Source organism: Oncorhynchus nerka, linkage group LG27 (assembly GCF_034236695.1).
Source record: "Oncorhynchus nerka isolate Pitt River linkage group LG27, Oner_Uvic_2.0, whole genome shotgun sequence".
Taxonomy (NCBI): domain Eukaryota; kingdom Metazoa; phylum Chordata; class Actinopteri; order Salmoniformes; family Salmonidae; genus Oncorhynchus; species Oncorhynchus nerka.
The window spans coordinates 106,792,550-106,810,781 of NC_088422.1; the positions used below are offsets into that span (position 1 = coordinate 106,792,550).

General features: G+C 42.9%; 1 protein-coding gene across 1 annotated transcript in view; it reads left to right on the forward strand.

Moving 5' to 3' along the window:
• The window catches only part of LOC135565451 (aminopeptidase N-like), a 98,510-nt gene that overhangs the window by 56,480 nt on the left and 23,798 nt on the right, over nucleotides 1-18,232 (forward strand). The window contains exons 12-19 of the mRNA XM_065012509.1: nucleotides 2,448-2,581; nucleotides 3,839-3,894; nucleotides 7,612-7,759; nucleotides 9,633-9,724; nucleotides 9,938-10,048; nucleotides 13,077-13,244; nucleotides 14,968-15,108; nucleotides 15,585-15,666. Of these exons, the coding sequence (XP_064868581.1) occupies nucleotides 2,448-2,581; nucleotides 3,839-3,894; nucleotides 7,612-7,759; nucleotides 9,633-9,724; nucleotides 9,938-10,048; nucleotides 13,077-13,244; nucleotides 14,968-15,108; nucleotides 15,585-15,666 (932 nt within the window). The remainder of the gene's footprint in view (nucleotides 1-2,447; nucleotides 2,582-3,838; nucleotides 3,895-7,611; nucleotides 7,760-9,632; nucleotides 9,725-9,937; nucleotides 10,049-13,076; nucleotides 13,245-14,967; nucleotides 15,109-15,584; nucleotides 15,667-18,232) is intronic.

The window sequence follows — 18,232 nt, forward strand, 5'->3', positions numbered from 1 at the left end:
TAGACATGACATCAGATCAGACTCCATACTGGTTACAGACTAAAACAGGTTTAGACATGACATCAGATCAGACTCCATACTGGTTACAGACTAAAACAGGTTTAGACATGACATCAGATCAGACTCCATACTGGTTACAGACTAAAACAGGTCTGGGTTTAGACATGACATCAGATCAGACTCCATACTGGTTACAGACTAAAAACAGGTTTAGACATGACATCAGATCAGACTCCATACTGGTTACAGACTAAAACAGGTCTGGGTTTAGACATGACATCAGATCAGACTCCATACTGGTTACAGACTAAAACAGGTTTAGACATGACATCAGATCAGACTCCATACTGGTTACAGACTAAAACAGGTCTGGGTTTAGACATGACATCAGATCAGACTCCATACTGGTTACAGACTAAAACAGGTTTAGACATGACATCAGATCAGACTCCATACTGGTTACAGACTAAAACAGGTCTGGGTTTAGACATGACATCAGATCAGACTCCATACTGGTTACAGACTAAAACAGGTTTAGACATGACATCAGATCAGACTCCATACTGGTTACAGACTAAAACAGGTTTAGACATGACATCAGATCAGACCCCATACTGGTTACAGACTAAAACAGGTTTAGACATGACATCAGATCAGACTCCATACTGGTTACAGACTAAAACAGGTCTGGGTTTAGACATGACATCAGGTCAGACTCCATACTGGTTACAGACTAAAACAGGTTTAGACATGACATCAGATCAGACTCCATACTGGTTACAGACTAAAACAGGTCTGGGTTTAGACATGACATCAGATCAGACTCCATACTGGTTACAGACTAAAACAGGTCTGGGTTTAGACATGACATCAGATCAGACTCCATACTGGTTACAGACTAAAACAGGTTTAGACATGACATCAGATCAGACTCCATACTGGTTACAGACTAAAACAGGTTTAGACATGACATCAGATCAGACTCCATACTGGTTACAGACTAAAACAGGTTTAGACATGACATCAGATCAGACCCCATACTGGTTACAGACTAAAACAGGTTTAGACATGACATCAGATCAGACTCCATACTGGTTACAGACTAAAACAGGTTTAGACATGACATCAGATCAGACACCATACTGGTTACAGACTAAAACAGGTCTGGGTTTAGACATGACATCAGATCAGACTCCATACTGGTTACAGACTAAAACAGGTTTAGACATGACATCAGATCAGACTCCATACTGGTTACAGACTAAAACAGGTTTAGACATGACATCAGATCAGACTCCATACTGGTTACAGACTAAAACAGGTCTGGGTTTAGACATGACATCAGATCAGACCCCATACTGGTTACAGACTAAAACAGGTTTAGACATGACATCAGATCAGACCCCATACTGGTTACAGATTAAAACAGGTTTAGACATGACATCAGATCAGACCCCATACTGGTTACAGACTAAAACAGGTTTAGACATGACATCAGATCAGACTCCATACTGGTTACAGACTAAAACAGGTCTGGGTTTAGACATGACATCAGATCAGACTCCATACTGGTTACAGACTAAAACAGGTTTAGACATGACATCAGATCAGACTCCATACTGGTTACAGACTAAAACAGGTCTGGGTTTAGACATGACATCAGATCAGACTCCATACTGGTTACAGACTAAAACAGGTCTGGGTTTAGACATGACATCAGATCAGACTCCATACTGGTTACAGACTAAAACAGGTTTAGACATGACATCAGATCAGACCCCATACTGGTTACAGACTAAAACAGGTCTGGGTTTAGACATGACATCAGATCAGACTCCATACTGGTTACAGACTAAAACAGGTTTAGACATGACATCAGATCAGACTCCATACTGGTTACAGACTAAAACAGGTCTGGGTTTAGACATGACATCAGATCAGACTCCATACTGGTTACAGACTAAAACAGGTTTAGACATGACATCAGATCAGACTCCATACTGGTTACAGACTAAAACAGGTCTGGGTTTAGACATCAGATCAGACCCCATACTGGTTACAGACTAAAACAGGTTTAGACATGACATCAGGACAGATCAGAACAAGGTTGTGTCCCAAATGGCTCCCTATTTAGTGCACTGGGCCCTGGTCAACAGTAGTGCACTATATAGGGAATATGGCCCTGGTCAACAGTAGTGCACTATATAGGGAGTATGGCTCTGGTCTAAAATAGTGCACTACATAGGGAATAGGGCTCTGGTCTAAAGTAGTGCACTACATAGGGAATAGGGCTCTGGTCTAAAGTAGTGCACTACATAGGGAATATGGGCCTGATCTAAAGTAGTGCATTATACAGGGAATAGGGTCCAATTGGGACGTAACAAAGAAATCTGTTGGCTCTATGATGTGAAGGATAATTAAAACAATTCTGCTTCCTTCAAATACAGCCACCCATCTACCAATGAAAACTTTGGGATCTGATTGGATGTTGGCCAATACCAAGGTTTCTGGATTCTTCAGGGTCAACTATGACAGTAGTAACTGGGATCGACTCCTCACGCAGCTCAGCACAGACCATGAGGTATCAGTCCGTATGATAATGACCTCCTCACCCAGCTCAGCACAGACCATGAGGTATCAGTCCGTATGATAATGACCTCCTCACCCAGCTCAGCACAGACCATGAGGTATCAGTCCGTATGATAATGACCTCCTCACCCAGCTCAGCACAGACCATGAGGTATCAGTCCGTATGATAATGACCTCCTCACCCAGCTCAGCACAGACCATGAGGTATCAGTCCGTATGATAATGACCTCCTCACCCAGCTCAGCACAGACCATGAGGTATCAGTCCATATGATAATGACCTCCTCACCCAGCTCAGCACAGACCATGAGGTATCAGTCCATATGATAATGACCTCCTCACCCAGCTCAGACCATGAGGTACCATGAGGTATCAGTCACAGACCATGATAATGACCTCCTCACCCAGCTCAGCACAGACCATGAGGTAACAGTCCGTATGATAATGACCTCCTCACCCAGCTCAGCACAGACCATGAGGTAACAGTCCATATGATAATGACCTCCTCACCCAGCTCAGCACAGACCATGAGGTATCAGTCCGTATGATAATGACCTCCTCACCCAGCTCAGCACAGACCATGAGGTAACAGTCCATAGGATAATGACCTCCTCACCCAGCTCAGCACAGACCATGAGGTAACAGTCCGTATGATAATGACCTCCTCACCCAGCTCAGCACAGACCATGAGGTAACAGTCCATATGATAATGACCTCCTCACCCAGCTCAGCACAGACCATGAGGTAACAGTCCATAGGATAATGACCTCCTCACCCAGCTCAGCACAGACCATGAGGTAACAGTCCATAGGATAATGACCTCCTCACCCAGCTCAGCACAGACCATGAGGTAACAGTCCATATGATAATGACCTCCTCACCCAGCTCAGCACAGACCATGAGGTATCAGTCCATAGGATAATGACCTCCTCACCCAGCTCAGCACAGACCATGAGGTAACAGTCCATATGATAATGACCTCCTCACCCAGCTCAGCACAGACCATGAGGTATCAGTCCATATGATAATGACCTCCTCACCCAGCTCAGCACAGACCATGAGGTAACAGTCCATAGGATAATGACCTCCTCACCCAGCTCAGCACAGACCATGAGGTAACAGTCCACACCATGAGGGAACAGCTTTCTAACCTGCTAAATTACTATGTCCCAGGAAGACCAGCACAAAGCCTGATGACTGTCCCAATATGGGAACCAGACATATTTTAATGTCCCTGTGTTTATATTCAGGCTATTCCAGTGATCAACAGAGCTCAGGTTGTGGATGATGCTTTTAACCTGGCTAGGTGAGTCCTCTCCCACACAGCATAGTCTTCTGTCTATATGCTGTCTATATGTAGACTACCTGTAAAGTCCTCTGTCTATATGTAGACTAGCTGTAAAGTCCTCTGTCTATATGCTGTCTATATGTAGACTACCTGTAAAGTCTTCTGTCTATATGTAGACTACCTGTAAAGTCCTCTGTCTATATGTAGACTACCTGTAAAGTCCTCTGTCTATATGTAGACCACCTGTAAAGTCCTCTGTCTATATGTAGACTACATGTAAAGTCATCTGTCTATATGTAGACTACCTGTAAAGTCCTCTGTCTATATGCTGTCTATATGTAGACTACCTGTAAAGTCCTCTGTCTATATGTAGACTACCTGTAAAGTCCTCTGTCTATATGCTGTCTATATGTAGACTACCTGTAAAGTCCTCTGTCTATATGCTGTCTATATGTAGACTATCTGTAAAGTCCTCTGTCTATATGTAGACTGCCTGTAAAGTCCTCTGTCTATATGTAGACTGCCTGTAAAGTCCTCTGTCTATATGCTGTCTATATGTAGACTACCTGTAAAGTCCTCTGTCTATATGTAGACTACCTGTAAAGTCCTCTGTCTATATGTAGACTACCTGTAAAGTCCTCTGTCTATATGTAGACTACCTGTAAAGTCCTCTGTCTATATGTAAACTACCTGTAAAGTCCTCTGTCTGTATGTAGACTACCTGTAAAGTCCTCTGTCTATATGCTGTCTATATGTAGACTATATGTAGACTACCTGTAAAGTCCTCGGTCTATATGTAGACTACCTGTAAAGTCCGCTGTCTATATGTAGACTATCTGTAAAGTCCTCTGTCTATATGCTGTCTATATGTAGACTACCTGTAAAGTCCTCTGTCTATATGTAGACTACCTGTAAAGTCCTCTGTCTATATGTAGACTACCTGTAAAGTCCTCTGTCTATATGTAGACTATCTGTAAAGTCCTCTGTCTATATGCTGTCTATATGTAGACTACATTTACATTTACATTTAAGTCATTTAGCAGACGCTCTTATCCAGAGCGACTTACAAATTGGTGCTTTCACCTTATGACATCCAGTGGAACAGCCACTTTACAATAGTGCATCTAAATCTTTTAAGGGGTGAGAAGGATTACTTTATCCTATCCTAGGTATTCCTGAAAGAAGTGGGGTTTCAGGTGTCTCCGGAAGGTGGTGATTGACTCCGCTGTCCTGGCGTCGTGAGGGAGTTTGTTCCACCATTGGGGGGCCAGAGCAGCGAACAGTTTTGACTGGACTACCTGTAAAGTCCTCTGTCTATAAGCTGTCTATATGTAAACTACCTGTAAAGTCCTCTGTCTATATGCTGTCTATATGTAGACTACCTGTAAAAGTCCTCTGTCTATAAGCTGTCTATATGTAAACTACCTGTAAGTCCTCTGTCTATATGCTGTCTATATGTAGACTACCTGTAAAGTCCTCTGTCTATATGTAGACTACCTGTAAAGTCCCTCTATGTCTATAAGCTGTCTATATGTAAACTACCTGTAAAGTCCTCTGTCTATATGCTGTCTATATGTAGACTACCTGTAAAGTCCTCTGTCTATATGCTGTCTATATGTAGACTACCTGTAAAGTCCTCTGTCTATATGCTGTCTATATGTAGACTACCTGTAAAGTCCTCTGTCTATATGTAGACTACCTGTAAAGTCCTCTGTCTATATGTAGACTACCTGTAAAGTCCTCTGTCTATATGTAGACTACCTGTAAAGTCCTCTGTCTATATTCTTCTGTCTATATGTAGACTACCTGTAAAGTCCTCTGTCTATATGTAGACTACCTGTAAAGTCCTCTGTCTATATGTAGACTACCTGTAAAGTCCTCTGTCTATATGTAGACTACCTGTAAAGTCCTCTGTCTATATGTAGACTACCTGTAAAGTCCTCTGTCTATATGTAGACTAGTTCTGTCTTATCTTTAGACTACCTGTAAAGTCATCTGTCTATATGCTGTCTATATGTAGACTACCTGTAAAGTCCTCTGTCTATCTGTCTATATGTAGACTACCTGTAAAGTCCTCTGTCTATATGTAGACTACCTGTAAAGTCCTCTGTCTATATGCTGTCTATATGTAGACTACCTGTAAAGTCCTCTGTCTATATGTAGACTACCTGTAAAGTCCTCTGTCTATATGTAGACTACCTGTAAAGTCCTCTGTCTATATGTAGACTACCTGTAAAGTCCTCTGTCTATATGCTGTCTATATGTAGACTACATTTACATTTACATTTAAGTCATTTAGCAGACGCTCTTATCCAGAGCGACTTACAAATTGGTGCTTTCACCTTATGACATCCAGTGGAACAGCCACTTTACAATAGTGCATCTAAATCTTTTAAGGGGGGTGAGAAGGATTACTTTATCCTATCCTAGGTATTCCTGAAAGAAGTGGGGTTTCAGGTGTCTCCGGAAGGTGGTGATTGACTCCGCTGTCCTGGCGTCGTGAGGGAGTTTGTTCCACCATTGGGGGGCCAGAGCAGCGAACAGTTTTGACTGGACTACCTGTAAAGTCCTCTGTCTATAAGCTGTCTATATGTAAACTACCTGTAAAGTCCTCTGTCTATATGCTGTCTATATGTAGACTACCTGTAAAGTCCTCTGTCTATAAGCTGTCTATATGTAAACTACCTGTAAGTCCTCTGTCTATATGCTGTCTATATGTAGACTACCTGTAAAGTCCTCTGTCTATATGTAGACTACCTGTAAAGTCCTCTGTCTATAAGCTGTCTATATGTAAACTACCTGTAAAGTCCTCTGTCTATATGCTGTCTATATGTAGACTACCTGTAAAGTCCTCTGTCTATATGCTGTCTATATGTAGACTACCTGTAAAGTCCTCTGTCTATATGTAGACTACCTGTAAAGTCCTCTGTCTATATGTAGACTACCTGTAAAGTCCTCTGTCTGTATGTAAACTACCTGTAAAGTCCTCTGTCTATATGCTGTCTATATGTAGACTACCTGTAAAGTCCTCTGTCTATATGTAGACTATCTGTAAAGTCCTCTGTCTATATGTAGACTACCTGTAAAGTCCTCTGTCTATATGTAGACTACCTGTAAAGTCCTCTGTCTATATGTAGACTACCTGTAAAGTCCTCTGTCTATATGTAGACTACCTGTAAAGTCATCTGTCTATATGCTGCCTATATGTAGACTACCTGTAAAGTCCTCTGTCTATATGTAGACTACCTGTAAAGTCCTCTGTCTATATGTAGACTACCTGTAAAGTCCTCTGTCTATATGCTGTCTATATGTAGACTACCTGTAAAGTCCTCTGTCTATATGTAGACTACCTGTAAAGTCCTCTGTCTATATGTAGACTACCTGTAAAGTCCTCTGTCTATATGTAGACTACCTGTAAAGTCCTCTGTCTATATGTAGACTACCTGTAAAGTCCTCTGTCTATATGTAGACTACCTGTAAAGTCCTCTGTCTATATGTAGACTCCTGTCCTCACAACCTGTAAAAGTCCTCTGTCTATATGTAGACTACCTGTAAAGTCCTCTGTCTATATGTAGACTACCTGTAAAGTCCTCTGTCTATATGTAGACTACCTGTAAAGTCCTCTGTGTGTCTGTTGCTGTCAGTACCATTTCAGCAGGTGTAATTCCTGGTTGATTCCATTGTAGTTGTTGAATAAAGGTGTTTGTGATGTTTTTCTGTCTCGGTCCACGTCAGGGCGAGGATAGTCAGCACTACACTGGCTCTGAGAACCACCCTGTTCCTTCAGAGGGAGAGAGAGTACATGCCCTGGCAAACAGCTGACAGGAACCTGGGCTACTTCTTCCTCATGTTCGACCGCAGCGACGTCTACGGGCCCATGCAGGTCAGTGTTATATCTGGGTCCTATATGGCACCCTATTCCTTATGCAGTACTTAGACCAGATCACTATATGGCATCCTATTCCTAATGCAGTACTTAGACCAGATCACTATATGGCATCCTATTCCTTATGCAGTACTTAGACCAGATCACTATATGGCACCCTATTCCTTATGCAGTACTTAGACCAGATCACTATATGGCACCCTATTCCTTATGCAGTACTTAGACCAGATCACTATATGGCATCCAATTCCTTATGCAGTACTTAGACCAGATCACTATATGGCACCTGTTATTCCTTACCCTAGTACTTAGACCAGATCCCACCTTATGGCACCCTATTCCTTATGCTGATCACTATAGTGGCATCCTATGTCTTATGCAGTAGTCCTCTGTAGACTACCTGAAGATCACTATATGGCACCCTATTCTGTCTTATGTAGTACTTGACCAGATCACTATATGGCACCCTATTCCTTATGTAGTACTTTGACCAGATCACCTTATGGCACCCTATTCCTTATGCAGTTATTAGACCAGATCACTATATGGACTCCCACCCTATTCCTTATGCAGTACTTAGACCAGATCACTATATGGCACCCTATTCCTTATGCTGATCACTATATGGCATCCTATTCCTTATGTAGTACTTAGACCAGATCACTATATGGCACCCTATTCCTTATGTAGTACTTTGACCAGATCACTATATGGCACCCTATTCCTTATGCTGATCACTATATGGCACCCTATTCCTTATGCAGTACTTAGACCAGATCACTATATGGCACCCTATTCCTTATGTAGTACTTAGACCAGATCACTATATGGCACCCTATTCCTTATGCAGTACTTAGACCAGATCACTATATGGCACCCTATTCCTTATGTAGTACTTAGACCAGATCACTATATGGCACCCTATTCCTTATGTAGTACTTAGACCAGATCACCTTATGGCACCCTATTCATTTTGGCCACTATATGGAATAGAGTTCCATCTGGGACATAACAGTAGACTACTGAATATTTTTTAATTGCAAAATCAGCTACTAAGATCAACTCTGTTCCATTTTTATTGACAATGATAATGTTATCCAATATCTCTGATATGTTGTGATGCAGTGAGTTCTGTCCTTATCTTTCAGGTTTGCCTCAATAAACAGCTAGTTCTGTTCTTATCTTTCAGGTTTGCCTCAATGAACACCTAGTTCTGTTCTTATCTTTCAGGTTTGCCTCAATGAACAGCGAGTTCTGTCCTTATCTTTCAGGCTTACCTCAATGAACAGCAAGATTCTGTTCTTATCTTTCAGGTTTGCATCCCTCAATGAACAGCCAGTTCTGTATGGCACCCTATCTTTCAGGTTTGATCCCTCCCTGAACAGCAAGTTCTGTTCTTATCTTTCACCAGCTTATGGCACCCTATTCAATAAACAGCAAGTTCTGTTCTTATCTTTCAGGTTTGCCTCAATAAACAGCAAGTTCTGTTCTTATCTTTCAGGCTTACCTCAATAAACAGCTAGTTCTGTTCTTATCTTTCAGGTTTGCCTCAATAAACAGCAAGTTATGTTCTTATCTTTCAGGTTTACCTCAATAAACAGCAAGTTCTGTTCTTATCTTTCAGGCTTACCTCAATAAACAGCGAGTTCTGTCCTTATCTTTCAGGCTTACCTCAATAAACAGCTAGTTCTGTTCTTATCTTTCAGGCTTACCTCAATAAACAGCTAGTTCTGTTCTTATCTTTCAGGCTTACCTCAATAAACAGCGAGTTCTGTCATTATCTTTCAGGCTTACCTCAATAAACAGCAAGTTCTGTTCTTATCTTTCAGGCTTACCTCAATAAACAGCTAGTTCTGTTCTTATCTTTCAGGCTTACCTTAATAAACAAGTCACGCCTCTTTTCAACCACTTCAAGACTATCACTGCTGACTGGACCAAGATTCCGGAGAAACACACTGACCAGTAAGAACGTCTACCTTTCACAATGTTGATGGATACAAAGAGAACATGTCACGATAGTTAGAAATTATTTTTAGAAGACAAAACACTCAGTCAGTTCAAAATGACTGTTCTCATCCAGTTATCATGAATGGACTCAATAAGTCAGAAGTTGTGAGGTCAGTATACCGTTAAGAGTTTCTTCTGTTTCATTTGATATTTTCCTCCCGTCTCCAGGTACAACCAGGTGAATGCCATCTCTATAGCCTGCAGTACAGGAGTAGCAGGCTGTGAGGAGCTGACTACAGGCTGGTTCAAAGACTGGATGAAAACGCCCGAGAACAACACGTACAGAGATCCCTCTCCTCTCCTCTCCTCTCCTCTCCTCTCCCTCTCCTCTCCTCTCCTCTCCTCTCCTCTCCTCTCCTCTCCTCTCCTCTCCTCTCCTCATCCTCTCCTCTTCATCCTCATCCTCTCCTCTTCATCCTCTCCTCTCATCTCCTCTCCTCTCCTCTTCATCCTCATCCTCTCCACTTCCTCTCCTCTCCTCTCCTCTCCTCTCCTCTCCTCTCCTCTCCCTCCTCTCCTCTCCTCTTCATCCTCATCCTCATCCTCTCCTCTCCTCTCCTCTCAAATCAAATAAAATCAAATGTATTTATATAGCCCTTCGTACATCAGCTGATATCTCAAAGTGCTGTACAGAAACCCAGTCTAAAACCCCAAACAGTAAGCAATGCAGGTGTAGAAGCACGGTGGCTAGGAAAAACTCCCTAGAAAGGCCAAAACCTAGGAAGAAAACTAGAGAGGAACCAGGCTATGTGGGGTGGCCAGTCCTCTTCTGGCTGTGCCGGGTGGAGATTATAACAGAACATGGCCAATATGTTCAAATGACCAGCATTGTCCAATAATAATCACAGGCAGAACAGTTGAAACTGGAGCAGCAGCACGGCCAGGTGGACTGGGGACAGCAAGGAGTTATCATGTCAGGTAGTCCTGGGGCATGGTTCTAGGGCTCAGGTCAGTTGAAACTGGAACAGCAGCATGGCCAGGTGGACTGGGGACAGCAAGGAGTCATCATGTCAGGTAGTCCTGGGGCATGGTCCTAGGGCTCAGGTCCTCCGAGAGAGAGAAAGAAAGAGAGAAAGAGAGAATTAGAGAAAGCATACTTAAATTCACACAGGACACCGGATAGGACAGGAGAAGTACTCCAGATATAACAAACTGACTCTAGCCCCCCGACACATAACCTACTGCAGCATAAACACTGGAGGCTGAAACAGGAGGGGTCCTCTCCTATATCCTATCTTATCCTCCTCCTCCTCAACCCTAGTGTTGAAGACTGTTATTGATCTCAACCCTAGTGTTGAAGGCTGTTATTGATCACAACCCTAGTGTTGAAGACTATTATTGATCCAAACCCTAGTGTTGAAGACTGTTATTGATCCCAACCCTAGTGTTGAAGGCTGTTATTGATCCCAACCCTAGTGTTGAAGGCTGTTATTGATCCCAACCCTAGTGTTGAAGGCTGTTATTGATCCCAACCCTAGTGTTGAAGGCTGTTATTGATCCCAACCCTAGTGGTGAAGGCTGTTATTGATCCCAACCCTAGTGTTGAAGACTGTTATTGATCCCAACCCTAGTGTTGAAGACTGTTAATGATCCCAACCCTAGTGTTGAAGATTGTTAATGATCCCAACCCTAGTGTTGAAGGCTGTTATTGATCCCAACCCTAGTGTTTAGAGCTGTTATTGATCCCAACCCTAGTGTTGAAGGCTGTTATTGATCCCAACCCTAGTATTTACAGCTGTTATTGATCCCAACCCTAGTGTTGAAGGCTGTTATTGATCCCAACCCTAGTGTTGAAGGCTGTTATTGATCCCAACCCTAGTGTTGAAGGCTGTTATTGATCCCAACCCTAGTGTTGAAGACTGTTATTGATCCCAACCCTAGTGTTTACAGCTGTTATTGATCCCAACCCTAGTGTTGAAGACTGTTATTGATCCCAACCCTAGTGTTGAAGCTGTTATTGATCCCAACCCTAGTGTTGAAGGCTGTTATTGATCCCAACCCTAGTGTTGAAGGCTGTTATTGATCCCAACCCTAGTGTTGAAGGCTGTTATTGATCCCAACCCTAGTGTTGAAGGCTGTTATTGATCCCAACCCTAGTGTTGAAGGCTGTTATTGATCCCAACCCTAGTGTTTACAGCTGTTATTGATCCCAACCCTAGTGTTGAAGGCTGTTATTGATCCCAACCCTAGTGTTGAAGGCTGTTATTGATCCCAACCCTAGTGTTGAAGGCTGTTATTGATCCCAACCCTAGTGTTGAAGACTGTTATTGATCCCAACCCTAGTGTTTACAGCTGTTATTGATCCCAACCCTAGTGTTGAAGACTGTTATTGATCCCAACCCTAGTGTTGAAGGCTGTTATTGATCCCAACCCTAGTGTTGAAGGCTGTTATTGATCCCAACCCTAGTGTTGAATTCTGTTATTGATCCCAACCCTAGTGTTGAAGGCTGTTATTGATCCCAACCCTAGTGTTGAAGACTGTTATTGATCCCAACCCTAGTGTTGAAGGCTGTTATTGATCCCAACCCTAGTGTTGAATTCTGTTTTTGATCCCAACCCTAGTGTTGAAGACTGTTATTGATCCCAACCCTAGTGTTGAAGGCTGTTATTGATCCCAACCCTAGTGGTGAAGGCTGTTAATGATCCCAACCCTAGTGGTGAAGGCTGTTATTGATCCCAACCCTAGTGTTGAAGGCTGTTATTGATCCCAACCCTAGTATTTACAGCTGTTATTGATCCCAACCCTAGTATTTACAGCTGTTATTGATCCCAACCCTAGTGTTGAAGACTGTTATTGATCCCAACCCTAGTGTTGAAGACTGTTATTGATCCCAACCCTAGTGTTGAAGGCTGTTATTCATCCCAACCCTAGTGTTGAAGGCTGTTATTGGTCCCAACCCTAGTGTTTACAGCTGTTATTGATCCCAACCCTAGTGTTGAAGACTGTTATTGATCCCAACCCTAGTGTTGAAGGCTGTTATTGATCCCAACCCTAGTGTTGAAGGCTGTTATTGATCCCAACCCTAGTGTTGAAGGCTGTTATTGATCCCAACCCTAGTGTTGAAGGCTGTTAATGATCCCAACCCTAGTGTTGAAGGCTGTTATTGATCCCAACCCTAGTGTTGAAGGCTGTTATTGATCCCAACCCTAGTGTTGAAGGCTGTTATTGATCCCAACCCTAGTGTTGAAGGCTGTTATTGATCCCAACCCTAGTGTTGAAGGCTGTTATTGATCCCAACCCTAGTGTTGAAGGCTGTTATTGATCCCAACCCTGATGTGATGATCTTGTTTACATTGTCTGGTCCAGGATTCACCCCAACCTGAGGCAGACGGTGTACTGCAGTGCCATCGCAGCAGGAGGGGTGGAGGAGTGGGACTTCGCCTGGAGGATGTACAGAGAGGCTTCCATTGCCTCTGAGGCTGACAAGCTGATGTATTCCCTGGCCTGCACCAGGGTTCCCTGGTTACTGAACAGGTGAGGATGACCTCTGGCCTGCACTAGGGTTCCCTGGTTACTGAACAGGTGAGGATGACCTCTGGCCTGCACCAGGGTTCCCTGGTTACTGAACAGGTGAGGATGACCTCTGGCCTGCACCAGGGTTCCCTGGTTACTGAACAGGTGAGGATGACTTCTGGCCTGCATCAGGGTTCCCTGGTTACTGAACAGGTGAGGATGACATCTGGCCTGCATCAGGGTTCCCTGGTTACTGAACAGGTGAGGATGACCTCTGGCCTGCACCAGGGTTCCCTGGTTACTGAACAGGTGAGGATGACCTCTGGCCTGCACCAGGGTTTCCTGGTTACTGAACAGGTGAGGATGACCTCTGGCCTGCACCAGGGTTCCCTGGTTACTGAACAGGTGAGGATGACATCTGGCCTGCATCAGGGTTCCCTGGTTACTGAACAGGTGAAGAGGACCCAGACTGTGTCCTAAATTGAACCCTATTCCTTATTTACTGCACACTACTGCTCTATGTGCCCTCTATGAGCCCTCTATGAACCCTCTATGATCCCTATATGTGCACTCTATGATCCCTATATGTGCACTATATGATCCCTATATGTGCCCTCTATGAGCCCTCTATGAGCCCTCTATGATCCCTATATGTGCACTCTATGATCCCTATATGTGCCCTCTATGAGCCCTCCATGAACCCTCTATGGGCCCTCTATGAGCCCTCTATGAACCCTCTATGAGCCCTCTATGAGCCCTCCATGAACCCTCTATGTGCCCTCTATGAGCCCTCTATGAGCCCTCCATGAACCCTCTATGGGCCCTCTATGAGCCCTCTATGAACCCTCTATGAGCCCTCTATGTGCCCTCTATGAGCCCTCTATGAGCCCTCCATGAACCCTCTATGGGCCCTCTATGAGCCCTCCATGAACCCTCTATGAGCCCTCTATGTGCCCTCTATGAGCCCTCTATGAGCCCTCCATGAACCCTCTATGGGCCCTCTATGAGCCCTCCATGAACCCTCTATGAGCCCTCCATGAACCCTCTATGAGCCCTCTATGTGCCCTCTATGATCCCTCTATGGGCCCTCTATGAGCCCTCTATGAGCCCTCTATGGGCCCTCTATGAGCCCTCTATGAGCCCTCCATGAACCCTCTATGAGCCCTCTATGTGCCCTCTATGTGGCCTCTATGTGGCCTCTATGAGCCCTCTATGAGCCCTCTATGAGCCCTCTATGAGCCCTCTATGAGCCCTCTATGTGCCCTCTATGCTCCCTCTATGTGCCCTCTATGAACCCTCTATGAGCCCTCTATGATACTTCTATGAGCCCTCTATGAGACCTCTATGAGCCCTCTATGTGCCCTCTATGAGCCCTATATGTGCCATATATGTGACTTCTATGGGCCCTCTATGAGCCCTCTATGAGCCCTCTATGAGCCCTCTATGTGGCCACTATGAGCCCTCTATGAGCCCTCTATGAGCCCTCTATGCTCCTTCTATGTGCCCTCTATGTGCCATGTGCCCTCTATGAGCCCTCCATGAGACCTCTATGAGCCCTCTATGAGCCCTCTATGAGCCCTCTATGAGACCTCTATGAGCCCTCTGAGCCCTCTATGGACCCACTATGTGCCCCATGGGTTCTGGTCAGAGTAATGCAGTGTGTTTGAATCAAATAGTATTAGTTGATCAATGTAGTTGTGCAGGATCATTCAGGATGGATCTGATCTGTGCGTTTGGGTTTCAGGTATCTGAACTACTGTCTGGATCCAGAGAAGATTCGGAAACAGGACGCCACATTCACCATTGTGTACATTGCTGGTAATGTTGTGGGCCAGTCTTTGGCTTGGGACTTTGTCAGAACCAACTGGAACCACTTATTTAATGAGTGAGTAGGATCTAACATATCTATAATGCATCTGTCTGATGTGAACACTGCAGTTATTCATTCTAATGTTTACATCCCAAATGGCACCCTAATCCCTATATAGTGCACTACCACTGGTCAAATTTAGTGGCAACCTAATCCCTATATAGTACACTACCACTGGTCAAATTTAGTGGCACACTAATCCCTATATAGTGCACTACCACTGGTCAAATTTAGTGGCACCCTAATCCCTATATAGTGCACTACCACTGGTCAAATTTAGTGGCACACTAATCCCTATATAGTACACTACCTCTGGTCAAGGGTAGTGGCACCCTAATCACTATATAGTACACTACCTCCGGTCATATAGGGTCATGTTGTAGGCCAGTTATTGGCTTGGGACTTTGTCAGAGCCAACTGGTTTGGGACTTTGATCAATGACGTTTGAATGTGTTGAATGTTGACCGTATTTACGTCTCCTCATCTTGTAGTTATGGAGGGGGATCGTTGTCCTTCGCACGGCTCATTGATGGGATCACCAGGCGCTTCTCCTCAGAGTTTGAACTGAAACAGGTACAACCCCATTCAGAGCTTCTGTGTCTCTGTGTGACTGTGATCCAACCCCAGACGTCCAGTTGACTTCCTGGTTGGTGATGCCACGCTGCTATAATGAACATAATAAGAGTGTTAACCTCCTGACGTGTTAACAGGTATAATGAGAGAAGAAAATGCTGGTTAATGAAAATAAAAATGCCACAGCGCACTGGTGGTCCAGATGCTCCCAAACATTTAATAGATCTATTAAACAACCTTTCAGTGAAATATACCTTTATAACCTGTCCATTCTCTGGTCCTATAGGTTAATACTGTCTTAATAACCTGTCCATTCTCTGGTCCTATAGGTTAATACTGTGTTAATATATACCTTTATCCGGGTGGATACTGTCATAATAACCTGTCCATTCTCTGGTCCTATAGGTTAATACTGTGTTAATATATACCTTTATCCGGGTGGATACTGTCATAATAACCTGTCCATTCTCTGGTCCTATAGGTTATAGGTTAATACTGTGTTAATATATACTGTGTTTTATACCCGGTGGATACTGTCATAATAACCTGTCCATTCTCTGGTCCTATAGGTTAATACTGTGTTAATATATACCTTTATCCGGTGGATACTGTCATAATAACCTGTCCATTCTCTGGTCCTATAGGTTAATACTGTGTTAATATATACCTTTATCCGGGTGGATACTGTCATAATAACCTGTCCATTCTCTGGTCCTATAGGTTAATACTGTGTTAATATATACCTTTATCCGGGTGGATACTGTCATAATAACCTGTCCATTCTCTGGTCCTATAGGTTAATACTGTGTTAATATATACCTTTATCCGGGTGGATACTGTCATAATAACCTGTCCATTCTCTGGTCCTATAGGTTAATACTGTCATCTTACCTGTCCATTCTCTGGTCCTATAGGTTAATACTGTGTTAATATATACCTTTATCCGGGTGGATACTGTCATAATAACCTGTCCATTATCTGGTCCTATAGGTTAATACTGTGTTAATAGCCTGTCCATTATCTGGTTTTATAGGTTAATACTGTCATAATAACCTGTCCATTCTCTGGTCCTATAGGTTAATACTGTGTTAATATATACCTTTATCCGGGTGGATACTGTCATAATAACCTGTCCATTCTCTGGTCCTATAGGTTAATACTGTGTTAATATATACCTTTATCCGGGTGGATACTGTCATAATAACCTGTCCATTCTCTGGTCCATAATAGGTTAATACTGTGTTAATATATACCTTTATCCGGGTGGATACTGTCATAATAACCTGTCCATTCTCTGGTCCTATAGGTTAATACTGTGTTAATATATACCTTTATCCGGGTGGATACTGTCATAATAACCTGTCCATTATCTGGTCCTATAGGTTAATACTGTGTTAATATATACCTTTATCCGGGTGGATACTGTCATAATAACCTGTCCATTCTCTGGTCCTATAGGTTAATACTGTGTTAATATATACCTTTATCCGGGTGGATACTGTCATCATCTAGAAACTCTCAGGAAACAGCCAAAAATTCTCTGGTCCTATAGGGCTGTGTTAATATAACCTTTATGGGATACTGTCATAATAACCTGTCCATTATCTGGTCCTATAGGTTAATACTGTGTCCATTCTCTGTGTTAATATATACCTTTATCCGGTGGTTAATACTGTCCATTCTCATCTAGGTTAATACTGTCATCATCTAGGAAACAGAAACTCTCAGGCAAACATGGGCCAAATATAACCTGTCCATTCTCTGGTCCTATAGGTTAATACTGTGTTAATAGCCTGTCCATTTCTCTGGTCCTATAGATTAATACTGTCTTAATAACCTGCCCATTCTCTGGTCCTATAGATTAATACTGTGTTAATATACCTTTATCCATTCTCTGTCCATTATCTGGTCCTATAGATTAATAGTCATCATCTAGGAAACAGAAAATCAGACAAACAACAAATGTCAGTTAATACTGTCACTGTCCATTCTCTGGTCCTATAGATTAATACTGTCTTAATAACCTGCCCATGCTCTGGTCCTATAGATTAATACTGTGTTAATAACCTGTCCATTCTCTGGTCCTATAGATTAATACTGTGTTAATAACCTGTCCATTTTCTGGTCCTATAGGTTAATACTGTCTTAATAGCCTGTCCATTCTCTGGTCCTATAGATGAATACTGTGTTAATAACCTGTCCATTCTCTGGTCCTATAGATTAATACTGTGTTAATAGCCTGTCCATTCTCTGGTCCTATAGGTTAATACTGTGTTAATAACCTGTCCATTCTCTGGTCCTATAGGTTAATACTGTGTTAATAACCTGTCCATTCTCTGTTGCTATAGGTTAATACTGTGTTAATAACCTGTCCATTCTCTGGTCCTATAGGTTAATACTGTGTTTAATAACCTGTCCATTCTCTGGTCCTATAGATTAATACTGTGTTAATAGCCTGTCCATTCTCTGGTCCTATAGATGAATACTGTGTTAATAGCCTGTCCATTCTGTGGTCCTATAGATTAATACTGTGTTAATAACCTGTCCATTCTCTGGTCCTATAGAT